Source organism: Mirounga leonina, unplaced genomic scaffold, assembly GCF_011800145.1.
Source record: "Mirounga leonina isolate KUSES-001 unplaced genomic scaffold, KU_Mleo_1.0 Mir_175, whole genome shotgun sequence".
Classification (NCBI taxonomy): domain Eukaryota; kingdom Metazoa; phylum Chordata; class Mammalia; order Carnivora; family Phocidae; genus Mirounga; species Mirounga leonina.
This window is the reverse complement of record NW_023270453.1, coordinates 23888419-23903794: the sequence shown is the minus strand read 5'-3', so window position 1 is coordinate 23903794 and position 15376 is coordinate 23888419. Positions and strand designations below refer to the sequence as shown.

Here is a 15376-nt window from a genome sequence, read left to right as displayed (position 1 = left end):
GAAGTGAATGGCCTCGACGTATCCTAAACCAATAATGACCTCTAGGCACCTGCTCTCTGGTACATCGACCTCAGAGAGGTCACTGCTCTGTACTCCAGTCACCCAGAAAAGACAGCAAAGCAGGAGGGACAGCTTCAGCCACAGGGTACCACTACTCTAAGTGACTTAATCTCAGAGCAAGTGTGACATCTGGGTTCCTCTTTCTAAGATTTCTCCTCTAGATCACCCCCACCCAGGTTCCTGGTTTCTTGGGTCTTACATTTAATGGTTTCAACAGGTTTATAAGCATTACTATTTCTAATGAAAATAAAGGTGTTTCTCCCTCCACTCTCTTGGCCCTTGGTGCTAATTTTCTGCATTAGAAACTTTATCCTCATGCGGAGGCCCATAGGGTCCCAAAAGGATCCAAGGGTAGAGCCTGTGGCTGTGGAGAACATGCAGAGGAGCAGGTTGGGGAGGGTTGCACACTCACTGAGAGGGACATCACAGGTGTAAGGAAAACTCAGGGGTGCAGGAGAAAGGAATGGGGTGTCAAGAGCACTAAAATCCAATCTAAATCATATTAATTCTGAACAGATATTTAACCTTCTGTGAAATTTCCACGGATAAAACGTGGTAAAAGTTGGGCATGTCATCCTGTTTCCTGGTCTGTGCATACAAGCTGTTAGTACCTTGTCTAATTATGGTGAAAGCAAGTGTCATGGTCTCTGCTTCAGTCTTTTTGAAGAATTAAACAAGAACAAAGAAGAATGTTCTACTTCAAAACCAAAAAATAAAAGAAATTTTAAAAGTTTTAATTTTGGGGAAGAAAGGTAAGGAAGGCAAGTCCTAAGAATCTATGTCAGCGTTTCCCCCAGTTGAGCCTTGCCCGGGCTCATTTCCCTGCACACACTGTCCCTGAGCATGACCCTCACAACAGGCTAGGCAGGTCAGTTCCCAGAGACCCAGGCTTAACTCTGCTGTACACAGAGGGAAAGAAATAACATCTTTCCAGAGCCCATGTGAAGGCAAACAGAGGGGTTTCACTGTGCCGTGTCTGGGACAGCTGACTTCACTGGACATCATAGTGGGGAACAGAGACACAGCCCAGAGTGGATCAGTTAGGGAAGGGCTTTGGATACCCGCTCAAAGAGCTGGATTTGCTTAATGAGGGAACCAATGGAAGCCTCTGTAGCAGGCTTCTCCCACTCCTGGGGTGCCACGGCCAGGGAGTTGGGGGCAACTGCTGACTGCTTGCCTTGTTGGAAGTGGGGGCTGCCTCCACCCTCCAAACTGCTTCATGCTCCAGTCTGCTGGGCAGAGAAAGGAACTCAGCCCAAGTCCAGCCTGTCAGCTGCCCCGGACAGTCTGGAGGAGACAGGTAAGAATTGGAGAACACATTCATTTATTCATTCCTTCAGGAAATATTTGATATTTCCTGGTTCTCTGACATACCAGGTTCCTTAGCAGCCAGATACAACGCTGTCAATGAGGTAGACACTCTATCTTCCAGAATCACCTCACCAGACCTTTGGAAGTACCAGCACCAGTTGGGCAGCACCACCCAGCTCCAACACCCCCAAGATGTGACCCAGATTTGCAGGGCCTCTCTTCCAAGTCTTGACTAATCCAACCTTTTTGCTGTGTTCCCCCAACCCCATGTGGAGTATCTGTCCCCTGCACTTACTGTGTTAGATACCTTACTGTCTACCTCCCATTGACTCACACAGCCTGATCTCTGCTCTAGCCACTGGAGAATGAATTTGAAGTAGGTGTATAAAAGGTAATACCTCCAAGCCTATAGATCTCCTCTCAGGTATAGAACACCCTCCTGGTTTGGTTCAGCCTTTCATATGTCTATTGAGAAGCCAGTTTTCCCTCCTGTATATGAAATACTAGGACTCTCCATATGGTTTCTATACTTCCTCACTGAAACATTTTAACTAATTGACATGAATTCTCAGTGGACACTTCCTTGCCGAAGATTACTAACCATTCCTATAGGCAAGATCCATATTCTCACAACCCAAAGAAGGCCAAAGCCACAGATCACCCCCCCTCCATAGATATCTGTTGTGGTTCTTCAGTCTAAGGTGGCAGATGGGTGCCTGCAGCCAAAACAGGAGCTGGATCCCTCCAGCCTCCTGACCCCACTTTTCATTCCCCTGGGCACCTCTTCTCAGCCTCTCCTGTGAAGGGACTACCCTACCAGCCAGTGCAGGAACAGCCTGGGGAATCCTGGGACCCTCGGCTGGAGTGTGCCCATTTCACTGCTGACCTCATCACACGCAATTCTCTGCTTTCCCTATTTTAGCTCCAGCCTCATAGTCCTGGTACTCATCCTTGGCTGGCTTCCTGGCAGACAGTGAGGACTGAGCAATCATTACTCTGGAGAACACAGGACCCTAGCAAGTAACCTAAGTCCCTGTAGTAAGGGTCACGCCTCCAAGAGTGAACTTTGTGCAGCCCTGCTCTGGTAGATGGAGGAAGTGACTCAGACATGCTTTGTGGGCTTGGTCATTCTTTTGGAACCTCTGGAGTTTTTGCAGTTTAGATTTACTGAGTATTACAAGTAAAGTCTGGGTTTCCTGGGAGGCCCAATGCACACTGCTACAAAAGAAGAGGAATCTGGTCTGTTTGAGATGTCTCTGACATCTGTCTCCCTCCATTTCCACTACTAACATTCTAAACAGGATTGCTGAACCTCAGCACTACTGACATCTTGGTCCAGACAGGGATTTATTGTGGATGGGTGGGTTGGGGGGTGGCAGGGGGAGATGCTGTTCTGTGCATTATAGGAGACGGTGCAGCCACACCGCTGGCCTCCATCCACTAGATATCATGAGCAACCCTGAGGTATGACCACAAAATTGACTCCATTGTCACCAAATGCCTTTTGAGGACAAAATCGTCCCTGGTTAGGAACCCATCTAAGGACATGTCAGTAGACCAGGCTGGTATGAAAGTCTTCATCTCTCCACCGAGTCTTCCTACAGAGCAGATCTGGACTTCCTGACTTTCCATGTAACTAATCCAATTGTATAACTAGTCTCTTCCAAAGCCCTGGAGACTTCCTGTTGCCTCTGAAATAAGCCAAGATCTCCAAGCTTGCAAGGCTGTCCTCGACATTCAAGGCCCTTCCAGCCTCCTTGCCCACTACCCTATGCACATTCTCCAACCAGCTCAGGTGAACCATTCCCAGGTCCTGGAACAAACAGGCTCTGGCCTTTCCAGCCTTAGTGCTTTGACCAACTAAATTTTTCCTGCCTAGAGTAATAGTCTTTTCTCAGGGTCCTATTCATTCTTTCCATAGAAAGTGAACACAAGGGGCTGCAGGTCTCCGTCTCTGCAACCAGGGGAGGAAGGGCATCTGAGCCTAGAAATGTAGAAAGAAGTAAACTTTTATGTCCTTAAGGAGAGCACCATCGAAAGGCAAGTACCCCACAGGATGAGTACTGGCACCACCACTACCACCTTCTTGAAGCTTCCGAATGCTTTGAACTCCTCGGCCTTGTCTAACACTCCCTCAAAGCGCCTTATCCAACTCCACCTAATACCAGGATGCTTCTGGTGGGTTGTGATCACCTGTCTGGGCTCTCTGAGGGCAAGGGGAGTGTCTGAGTACTCTTCTGAGGCAATAGGCCTCAGTGAACAAGTGCTTCATCGGCGTAAATCTCAAGGGTAGGAGGCTCGGAACCTTTCAAAGGTCTCTCCAGGGGGAAATGCACGGACGGGTGCCCCGAAGGGAGACGGACTGGTGCGCCGGCCACCTCCTCCCCACGCCCCCCTAGAGGGGCGAGGTCCCGGCAGACGGCCACTCGGTGTCTTCGCGTCCTGGGAGGGAAGACCAGAGCTGCAGGGTAGAGGGAGGAGCTGCAGCACTCAGAGCCCTCCCAACAGGAAAAGTCAGCTTCACAAACGTCACTCACCAGCCACGCCATCTTTTCCAATCCGCTGGGCCGGAAGCGCCCGGGGCATGCCGGGACGTTCAACCGGACTGACGCATGCGCAACGGATCAGCCCGAAATGAGCGGGGTGGAGCACGCAGGCGCATCCTAAAGGACGTTTCTGTTTCTGTGGTTTCCGCCTTCCACTAATCGACAGTCCTCCTCACCAATGAATCGACAGGATCTTCTTGGCGTCATGCCCTGGGGCCAATCAGCGTATTTAAGAAAACGGGATCCGTGCTATGGGCGTTTGTTAACTCTCTCCTATTGGTTACTGCTCTTCTGTTGGCCAGGCGCTTCCGCTTCTTGACTTCGATGGGTTTACCTTACAACACAGGTGTTGCTCAGAAGGTTTGACAGATGTGACAGCAACAGTAGTCAAAGACTATCACGCTGTTGGTGTACTAGGCACAATTGTAAACACGTCCAGACTACGTAATCCTGACAACAATCCTATGAAGTTAGTAGTATGACCTTTTTTATCCCCCAGAAGTGGAAACCAAGACCGTTTTTAAGCGACTGTAATGACAGATTTAGTGTTTCCAACCCAATGTTTTCTTCCCTATTTCAGTTTTTTAATATCCAGTGCGTACCGCAAACCATTCTCTTATTAAAAGAAAGTTTCCGCATTCCTTATTTCCCAAGCTGAACTCTCTTTCCAGAAGAAATAACTGTTACTTGTGTGTATATTTTTCTGTACCTTCCTATGCAATTTTGCCCATTTACTTTATCTTGAAGGTTTTCTATTTCAATATGTCGACCTCACCTTTTCTTTTTAGGCTGCTGCGTTTAGTCATGTACCAGAACATAGTCAATCTTCAATCATTTCCATTTTGGTGGACATTGAAATACTTTCCTAATTTTTATGTTTCTTTGTTATCCTTGATTAGAATATTCTGGATGTATTTTGAAGAGGGAGCTGATAGATTGGGATGTGGAGTTTGAAGGAAGTAACAATGCACACTCCTCTGTGGTCTCTCTGCCTTTATTCTGGCCCGTTCATCCATCCATCATTTATGAAGACACTTGTTGCCCAGTGAAGGAGTATACTGGATCAGGACATAAATGGAGGGAGGTGGGAAGTGAAATAGACTGATTAAACTCTCTATGAATGCATTCCACTTTGATTAAATATAACACTGAGCAGTTTCCACTAAACACTCCTGCACACATTATCTATTTGATCTTTATAATGTTCCTGCCAGGTATTCTTTTCACTTTTTTTTTTTTTTTTAAGATTTTGTTTATTTATTTGACAGAGAGAGACCCAGCGAGAGAGGGAACACAAGCAGGGGGAGTGGGAGAGGGAGAAGCAGGCTCCCCGCAGAGCAGGGAGCCCGATGCGGGTCTCGATCCCAGGACCCTGGGATCATGACCCGAGCCGAAGGCAGACGCTTAACGACTGAGCCACCCAGGTGCCCCTATTCTTTTCACTTTACAGATGATGGAAGGGAGTGCTGGAGAGATCAGATCTACTAGCTACCATATCTCATTATTTCCAGAGTACATAAAAATGACTCTTAGCTCCTCCTGTCATGACTTTTCTAAGTTATCTGCTGCCTCCCTACTCAGCAGAGTAACTAGACAGCTACATTGTTAGGAAAGAGAGGGAGAGAGCAGAGTGATTGTGGGAAGAAATATGGCAATTAGCTTTTTCTCCTCCAATTCCCTGTGTTTTTCTATGCCCCTAACTCCATGTTAGATTAAAAATAATCTGTATTTTTGATGGGGAGTTCTTCATTATTCCAAAGTGTTTAAGGATTCCCTCTTTATTTTCCTCTTATTTCCTCCCAAGTTATTTAGTCATTTAAATGATTTTCCTAGAGGATATGACTGTTCAGTTTCCTTGGTAGTTACAGTTCTCATAAATTAATCCACTGTCATTTTGGTTTATATATTAACATAGGAGTTTAGTCATTGTGATCCTACCTTCTGAGAACTTCATCTACTCTAAGTGTGCTGTTCAATAAAAATTTTGAACCTGCGAGTCTCTGGAGTTTGATAAATGCACCAAGATAATGCCAGTACTTGGCTAGTCCTGGAGACACACTTGAAATATTACTGAGTGGAAAACTGAGAATATAGGTCATGGCTCTGGTCTACAACTGGAAAAACCAATTCAGAAGGATTTCTAGATTTCTTTGGAGGGGGCATTATAGATATGTGGAAAAGGGGTATTTGTCACCATTTGTTTGCCATTGTCCAAGGGACAGGGTAACTCCAAAGTAGTAAACATAAAAATCGTTCATTTCACAGGGCTCCTGAGTGGCTCAGTCGTTAAGCGTCTGCCTTCGGCTCAGGTCATGATCCCAGGGTCCTGGGATCAAGCCCCGCATTGGGCTCCCTGCTCAGCAGGAAGCCTGCTTCTCCCTCTCCCATTCCCCCTGCTTGTGTTCCCTCTCTCGCTGTGTCTCTGTCAAATAAATCTTTTTTTAAAAAAATCGTTCATTTCACAAATTTAGTTCATAGTGTGAAAATGGGATACTTGTGGGGCTTGTTAATTAATTCATTTCACTAAATGTTTATTGAGCATCTGCTGTGTATGAGGCATGTGTTTAGGTGCTGTGGGAGACACAAAGTACAACACTCTTTTGAAAATAGTCCTAAGATCTATTGATTTCCTTTTCTTTAGAAATGTAATTGCTAAGCAACTTACTCATATTAACCCAGTTTCTCTAAGGAAAGAGTACATGAAATGTGGTAGTAGGTATGTATTCCCATGGCAATTCTAGTAATGTGCTATATCACATATTGCATTCTAATTCCAATACCTGTGTTCCTCAAGGTGAGTCATGGTGTGCTGGACTGATTGCTGACTTCCAGGAATGTTAAGACTGAAAAACCAGATCTGGAGGCAGGGGACATACTTTATGGAGAGAGAATCTTTCTTGGGCTCTTAAACTTGCTTAAGGAGTCTCAGAGCATCCCACAATCCACCAATCATACACAACATATCCAAATGCTGATAGCAAATCTCATGGCTGGGACTTTGGAGGAGACAATTTAAATAAATAGGTTTAATTGAAAGGAAAATAGTCTTTCTTTTTTCTCATTAAATATTAGATGAAGCAGAAAATGGCATGTAGACATAAAGGAGAGGGTAAACAAGATGACAGAGGAACATATGGATAGGAAGTATGGGTAGACAGGGGCACCTGGGTGGCTCAGTTCGTTGAGTGTCTGCCTTCAGCTCAGGTCATGATCCCAGGGTCCTGGGATCGAGCCCTGGATCAGGCTTCCTGCTCAGCAGAGAGTCTACTTCTCCCTCTCCCTTTCCCCCTCCCCCCAGCTTGTACACACTCTCTCTCACTCTGTTGTTCTCTCTCTCTCTCTCTCAAATAAATAAAATCTTTTTTAAAAAAGGAAGTATGGGTAGACAGACTGAAATACTCAGAAGAGACAAAGAGAGATGGAGAAAGATGGGGGGATGGATAGGGTACAAAGATGAATTGAGTTTTCATTTGGGACTAATGTCTGGCTTGATTTTATGGAATAGTAGCATCATTATATAAAGATATTACAAGTGGAACTGCTTTTTAAAGTACATAATTCTCTAGAAATACAAAACAAGTAATATTCATTACATGTAATAAATACATGTGTACAACAAGGACAGTGAGCTAGGTCTGTACTAAGTCAAAAACCTCTGAGCTGTTGATGAGACACACCTAAGATCTATTGTTACCTGTAGTCCACAGGATTTTTAGTAAATAAGCATAGAATATTAGAAATAACTCTAACCATGTCTTAGCAGCTTAGGGTTGTTGGGAACATATCTTGGTTGTACTAGGGTTGGTACTCCTCATATTCATCAGGTCAGAGCAAGAATGAGAAAAGGTAGAAGAAGAAGAGGAGTTAAATGATGATGGAGTTTTCCCTTCTCTCAGCCAAGTTCTCTTCCCTTTCCCAGCAGCCTCCTTAGTGCCCCCTTTACCTCCTTGTTTCTTAGAGTGTAGATGAGAGGATTCACCATTGGCGTGACCACAGAGTAGAAGAGGGAAATGAATTTGCCCTGGTCCTGGCTGCTGGTCTTAGCTGGAAGGAGATACCCATAGATAGCTGAGCCATAGAAGAGGAATACCACCACCAGATGGGAGAGGCATGTATTAAAGGCCTTTCTCTGTCCCTCAGCTGAGCAGATCTTCAGCACAGCTTGAGCTATGTAGCAGTAGGAGATCAGGATGATGCTTAGTGGGACAGCAGTGAAGAAGGTGCAGACACTGTTGAGCACAGCTTCATTGAGACTAGTGTCTCCACAGGCCAGTTTGATCATGGCAGGCACCTCACACAGGAAGTTGTCCACCCTCTGGTGCCCACATAATGGGAGCTGCAGAGTGAACGTTGACTGGATCACAGAGTTGCTCAAGCCGCCCAACCATGCAATGGCAGCCAGCAGCCAGCACAGCCGAGGGTTCATAATGGTGGTGTAATGCAGGGGCCGGCAAACTGCCACATAGCGGTCAAATGCCATCACCACAAGCAGGATGCACTCAGTGGCCCCTAGCCAGAGGAAAACATAGAGCTGGGTCACACAGCCACCATAGCTTATGGTCTTATCTGGTCCCCATAAGTTAATCAGCATTTGGGGGACTGAGCTAGTTGTAAAAGCAAGGTCCAGGGAGGAGAGGTTGCTGAGGAAGAAGTACATGGGGCTGTGGAGTCGGGCATCCAGGCAGGAAAGCAGGATAATAGTTGAGTTCCCAAACAAGGTCAGCAAGTAAGAGAAGAGAATGACTATGAAAAAGATTATCTCCAGCTGGGGATGGTCAGATACACCCATCAGAATGAAGCCCTCCGAGAAGCTGTTGTTGGCCCCTGCCATTTTGGTTGCTCAGTCACTCGAGGAATCTGTTCAGGGAAAACCACTGAGAGAAAAGCAAGTGAAAAAACAAATTAGATAAGGCTGCTCTGCATCAGATAGGGTCTAATAGTTTTATGGGCATCATATGTAAGTACCAATTTAATTTTTGTAACTGCAAATGTTCATTGCAATCCCCAACCACTGTCAGTCCCACATGAATGGAAACTTTATTCCATCCAAATGTCAAACGTGAGTTATTACTGCAATGAGAGAAGGCCTTATGAAGAACAAAAAGATTAGAGATCTTCAGTTCAGCACAGTGATTACAAAAGGGTAGAGGGAGTTGACCATTAGAATTACATGTAGAAATTCTTAAAATACACATTTCCCCCTCCAAGGTTTTGATATGTTCATGAGAAGGGGAAGCAGACTCACTATATTTGGAAAAGCTCTCCAGAAGTTTCTAATAAATGTCTCCCCCTCTCTTCCAAATCCCTCCCATCCCTGGTGAAAACTCCTGGTCTACAAAGATGAGGTTTGAGGAAGAACATGATGAATCTACCCATTATTAGTAAAGGAAACTGGAAGATTTCAGAGGATATTCTTGATCCTTTGAGATATATGAGCACCATCCCCACATCTAAACTGTGGAGTAATTCTTAACATCTCACATACAAAAATTAGGCCTTGTTAATAATGGGTCAATAGTGTCCCTCTATCAAGTCAGGGATGATAAGGGTTTCAGAGAACTTTTTTTCCTCAGAGAACCTTTCAACCCTCCTTCAGGCCTCTACCTTATACCTCAAGTGGAGTTAACTACTTATCCTTTTCATTTAAAACCTAAGGATGCTGAGGAACTGAGTTACCATCTGAAAGTCATCTCATCTTTCTGTTCTGAAGTTCTTTCTGAAATCCGTCTCATACCTCTGGCTAGTAGAAGTGCTTCTCCTCTTGTATCCATGTAGGATTTGCTTTGTGGCAGCTCAGGGATGCCAGAATTTCAGACAGGGATCTATGCATATGGAATGGTTTTTAGCCCAGGAACAAACCAGCCAAAGCAAAAAGGGAAAAACTATACCTAGAATGGGAAACTATCGATCTCAGTCACCAGAAAGTTCAGAAGGAAATGCCAGACCAGCTGGATTCTTGGCCTAAACTTGACAAACTCCCCAAGCTAATGTGACTATAACTTCAAGTTTGAATTCAGCAACTCAGCTGCTCTTCAGAGTGTTTTCTTCCCTCAAAGAGTCTCTTCCCTTGGTTCCTATTTCTCTCATAATTTGGGAATGTTAAATTGATCCAGCACTAATTGCATTTTAAGAGGAGCCTAGAGAGGACAATACTGAACTCAAAGGGTATGCCATTTATGGGGCAATTTTGGCAGAGGAACACCCAGATGGAGGTTGTTTGAGTACAGAATGATTTTCAGGAATGGCTTATATGATGCATAGGTGGTTCTTATCCTGGCCCGCCTGTGAATTTGATTTGAATGTTGAGGATATTGAGAAAAACAGCCAAGACTTGTGTCTCAAAGAGAATCCCAGATATTGTAATTGCCTACCTTCACCCAGTTTTCCACCCGTTCCTCCTCTAATTCCAGAACTCTCAACTGACCATTGGTGGATTAGGTGCCACATCTGGAATTGGGGTTGGCTGCCTCCTATCATGGAAATTGCTCCTGAGCTGCTGGCAAATCTCCATTTGTGACGGCATGTTCTCAGGATCCAAGCTGCGCTTTAATATTAGCCTGAGCAATAAAAGGAAAGTGATTTATTAAAAGCAGAGAAACAAGCCCAATTCTAAATTCCCAATCCTGGTAGAGAAGTTTTTAGATATGTTTTAAGTATTTCTGGGGCGCCTGGGTGGCTCAGTTGGTTAAGCGACTGCCTTCGGCTCAGGTCATGATCCTGGAGTCCCGGGATGGAGTCCCACATCGGGCTCCCTGCTCAGCGGGGGGTCTGCTTCCCCCTCTGCCCTCTTCCCCCTCTGCCCTCTTCCCTCTCATGCTCTCTGTCTCTCATTCTCTCTCTCAAATAAATAAAAAAAAAATAGATATGTTTTAAGTATTTCATTTATTTGGAAGATGGTTGGCAGTGATATGCTTGAGAGCCATGTTTGTGCCTGACTCTCTTGCATGAAGTTCTAAGTTAATCTTTCTTAAGGACATGGTCAGAATGGGAAATGGGGTTTTCAGTGGAGAGTAACATTGAGGCAGAATGGCAGGTAAGAACCACAAAACAAAACAAACTTTGTCTAAACGGATGAAATCTGAGATGAAATACAGTCAAAATCTCTCCAGGTAGAAAATTTAAGGTATTTGATCAGGTGAACAAGAATTTTATCCCCAAATCTTAGAATTCAAGAATGAGAGATAAGGGAGTTTGAATCTTAAAAGAGGTAAAATAGGACCAGTAAACCAAAAAGGTGATATAGTTCAAACTAAACTTATGTAAATTGTAATGCCTAAGGGGCATCACAGTTTAAAAATATTGAAATTTAAGAAATAGTTATAAAGAGAAATTAAGGGAATAAATGCTGTCTGAAGGGGACTTTAACTTTTGATGTTCACATCAGGGAAGACAACCAAGCTCCCTTAAAATTGATTTCTGATGCTACTGTTAGAACAAAAATCCTGGCTGTGTGGATCATGAGCCTGGCTCAGGTGGCAGCAGTTCTAATGAGCATAGGATCTCATAAAACAGAAAAGGATTGGGCGCCTCGGTGGCTCAGTCGTTAAGCGTCTGCCTTCGGCTCAGGTCATGATCCCAGGGTCCTGGGATCGAGTCCCACATCGGGTTCCCTCCTCGGTGGGAAGCCTGCTCTCCCTCTCCCACTCCCGCTGCTTGTGTTCCTGCTCTCGCTATCTCTGTCTCTGTCAAATAAATAAATAAAATCTTAAAAAAAAAATAGAAAAGGACTAAATGTATGGCAGCATATCACATAGGTGTACCAACTGAACACCACAAACTCAGAATGGAAATGGCTGGATAAGCATGGTGTTCCAGGAATAGCTCTCCAGGCTACATCTCTCTGCAAGGTGGCAGCAGTTTACAATGGGTGTCACCAAAGGGAAAGCGGAGTGCTTGACTTGAGGACCAGGAAGGAAGCTTTCTGCCATGCAGTGCCTAGGCAGTTGCTTAGTGGAAGGTTTTACCTGATTTGCCTGATGGCTTAAAAGACATGGAGCATGTGCAGATTTTTACAGAGGAGGGAGCAGGAGGAAATAGTTTCCATGGAGAATGGCCAAGACTTAGTTCGTTTAACAAATGGTTAAAGGGAGGTTTGGTTTTGCTTTCTCTTTCAGTTAATTTCTTCATAATAATGAGGGGATTTTAAAGATGTGTGATTGCACAACAGGTGTTTTCCTTTGAAAAGCAAAATAGGCTTAAATTAAAAGCAAGAGAAATTACGACCAGACATTTTTAGATTTCGGCACAATAAAACATGGTTAATTTCCTTGGCAAGCGAGAAAGGTGTGCCTAGAGATTTGCATGCCTGAGGACACTGGACTATAACCAAGTCTTCCATGACCTTCTCCTGTTGAAGATTCTGTTCCTAGTACTCAAGTGCACACTGAAGAATTTTGTTTTCTTTTCTTCTCATCAGATTAAGAATTTCCCAGCTCCTCTCCTGGACCATTTTACAAATGACTTTGTTAAAGAGTTCCTCATTTGTAGTTTTAAAACTTCCCTTCACAGTTCAAATATTTTCACCTCCTATCTCTTCTCTCAGCTGATGGAGAAGGTCACAAATGGGCTTGGGGCTCTAAGGCCATGTCACCTCCAGCCCTTCTTTGTGGGAAGATTCCAAAATCAGCACCTTTAAAAAGCCATTCATTTCACACTCTCTCTTTCTCTCTCCGATCCCCACCTTTGTTCCCTTTTTGCCTCTCATATACCCTGAAGTCTCTGTTAATAAAAGTCTGTGGATTGTTCAAGGAAATATACCTTTGGCCTCAGGACTCTGCCAAATCCATCACGCCGTCCCTGGTGGACCAAGTAGGAGAGAGAGCAATTAGGGAGGAGGCTGAGCTGTGCAGCTGCTCCCCTGCCCACTAGTCAGGAAGGCAGGCTTTTAACCCAGGGGCTGGCCCTGGCCATCTGAGGAGCACTGGCTCTGCTGCCTGGAAGCCCAGCTGGCTCTGGCTCATTCTGCAGAGCCCAAGGGGGCACATCCATACCCCACAGGTAATTGGCACAAAGCATTTGCGTGGCCAGCACAAGGAGAAAAGGCTGTCTCTGAAGAACCCACTCCATCTTTCACCTCAGTCCCACCCCAAAGATACACTACTAATTGAATAGTAATAAGAATAACCACATTCCGTAACTAATCACCAGTGATATTATTTTATATTTTTCAAGGTACTTTCACATGATCTAACTCAGTTTTTAAAATGCTTTCTGGGGCGCCTGGCTGGCTCAGTTGGTAGAGCATGGGACTCTTGATCTTGGGGTTGTGAGTTCGAGTCCCACTTTGGGTGGAGATTGCTTAAAAATAAAATCTTTAAAATGCTTTCTATGGCAGTTGGAGCAGGTGGTCTTATCCCCACTAAATAGATGAGTGAACTGAGCAGGAAGTGATTATATGACATGCTTAGTGTTAAACAGCAGTGACTTCAGTGTTTGTTTCCTCACTGGGCATAAAACAGCCATCCTATGCAGAAGAAGTTAAGTATTTTTGACTCATCATCTGGGAGATGCCGTTCTTGAGTGTTTTTTGGGAGGGAGAGGGGAGAGGGGAGAAGGGATTCCCACTATCTCTGGCCCTAACATAAACCATGAATCGTGGTATGAACCTTAGACACTGACACCACGCTGTGTGAAGAGCAATCACTTACAAATGATACTAAATAAATACATAAAAGGTGACTGGTAACCTAATCAAGTCATTAGATATTATGGAAGATAAATTACCCCAGAAACTGCTGACTTAGAAACCATATCATTCAAAGGACTGGTCACTGAGGTACACCGTGTGCCAGGTGCTGGTGGGGTCCAGGGGTGAGCAGGATGGGCACGGCCCCTGTTGACAGGGGCTCCCCACTCCATAGGTCTGTCTCTGGCAAGGGTCTCACAGTGATTAGCACTTCTTGCTGGCTTGTGCCAGACATTGTGCTCAACAGTTTACAAACATTATCACAATGACCACACCAGGCAGGTATTATTCCTACTTTACAAGAAACTAAGGCTCAGAGGTATTGCATAACTCATCCAAGGCAAAGAGCTAGTATATGGCAGAGTAACTTAAACTAGGTCTAATTTACTACAAAGTCCATACTCATGAAAAATCGAAGAATCTCAATGAACAAAAATAGGGAATTCAGTAAATGATGGCACCTCTATGAAATACTACAGAAAATGTCATCATTGGACTCTGTAAGACTTCTCTTGTTTTGGTTTAATTTAACCTTATTTTATTTACTTTTCTACTTTATACCCAATCCCCACTCTCATTCTGCTCCACACTCATAGACACCTACTGTGTCTCATGTGGTTGACATGTTTAAGTGCCTGGGTCTAATTGTACCCTTGTAAAACATAACGTGTCTTATATATGTAAATATTTTAAATTGACATCCATGCAATTTGCCATAAATTTCATTCTATTTCTTACCTTTTAATTTCTTTTTTTCACAAGGTTCTCACTTATGTTTTAAAAGACACAACCAGGGGTGCCTGGGTGGCTCAGTCGTTGGGCGTCTGCCTTCGGCTCGGGTCGTGATCCCGGGGTCCTGGGATCGAGCCCTGCATCGGGCTCCCTGCTCAGTGGGAAGCGTGCTTCTCCCTCTCACACTCCCCCTGCTTGTGTTCCCTCTCTCGCTGTCTCTGTCAAATAAATAAATAAAATCTTAAAAAAAAAAGACACAACCATGTTGGTATGTGCTCATTTGCTTCAGTATTTCTCATACTGAATATACATCTATCATATTTTATTTTTCATTTATAGGAATGAACATACAGCCTGTCTTAATTTCCCACTACCACAAAGAATGCTGCAATGAATATTCATGTACATATCCCTTTATGGGCCTGGATGAGTGTCTATCACAGATACATATGTATGTACATATGTATATTCTAGATGGAGATTGCTGGGCAAGAGGGATATACATATGAGCATTCTCTGATTCTGCCAATGGGTTGATGCAGTCTATGACTCCCAACAGCTAGAACTGAAGATTTCTGGTTTCCCCTCATCCTAGACAACACCTAGTATAATCACATTTTCTAATGTATGCCAATCTGATGGGTATAAAATGGTATCTCAGTTTAGTCTGCATTTCTCTGATTACCTAGTGAGGTTGAATAGTTTTTATAGATGTGTTGGCTTTTTAAATTTCTTCTATAAGTTGTATTTTCAATCCTGCCTGCTTTTAGTTTTTCTGTGTGTTGGTTTATTTGCAGTAGTTCTTAGTATAGTCTAGATAAACCTTGCCAGTTATAGACATTATAAATATTTTCCCCTAACCTATGCTGACCTTCTTTGAACAAGAATCCTTAATTTTTATATTGAATCCAATTAATAATTATCTGCCTTGAAGTTGATTTGTGCTTTTAAAAATTCTTCCCAATCCCTAATATACAAATAAATCCCATTTCATTTTCTTCAGATAGTTTTATATTTCACATTTAAGTTTTTAATTCTTTGG

The 15376-nt window shown here is 43.9% G+C and overlaps 1 protein-coding gene across 2 annotated transcripts; it reads right to left on the bottom strand.

Moving 5' to 3' along the window:
• Window positions 1-7328: 7328 nt before the first annotated feature.
• On the bottom strand, window positions 7329-10432 carry LOC118021757 (olfactory receptor 2C1). 2 transcript variants are annotated; one of them, XM_035022088.1, is made up of 2 exons: window positions 10289-10432; window positions 7329-8791 (listed from the first exon to the last, which is right to left on the bottom strand). In XM_035022088.1, the coding sequence occupies exon 2, from the start codon at window positions 8746-8748 to the stop codon at window positions 7810-7812; it is 939 nt and encodes a 312-aa protein (XP_034877979.1). In that variant the 5' UTR covers window positions 8749-8791; window positions 10289-10432; the 3' UTR covers window positions 7329-7809. The 2 variants fall into 2 exon arrangements, with proteins under 2 accessions (XP_034877979.1, XP_034877981.1); XM_035022090.1 differs by having other exon boundaries at window positions 10342-10432.
• Window positions 10433-15376: the final 4944 nt, after the last annotated feature.

What these genes read in the sequence shown, in the direction of transcription:
- LOC118021757 (XM_035022088.1), bottom strand. Translation starts at nt 8,748, where the DNA reads ATGGCAGGGGCCAACAACAGCTTCTCGGAGGGCTTCATTCTGATGGGT.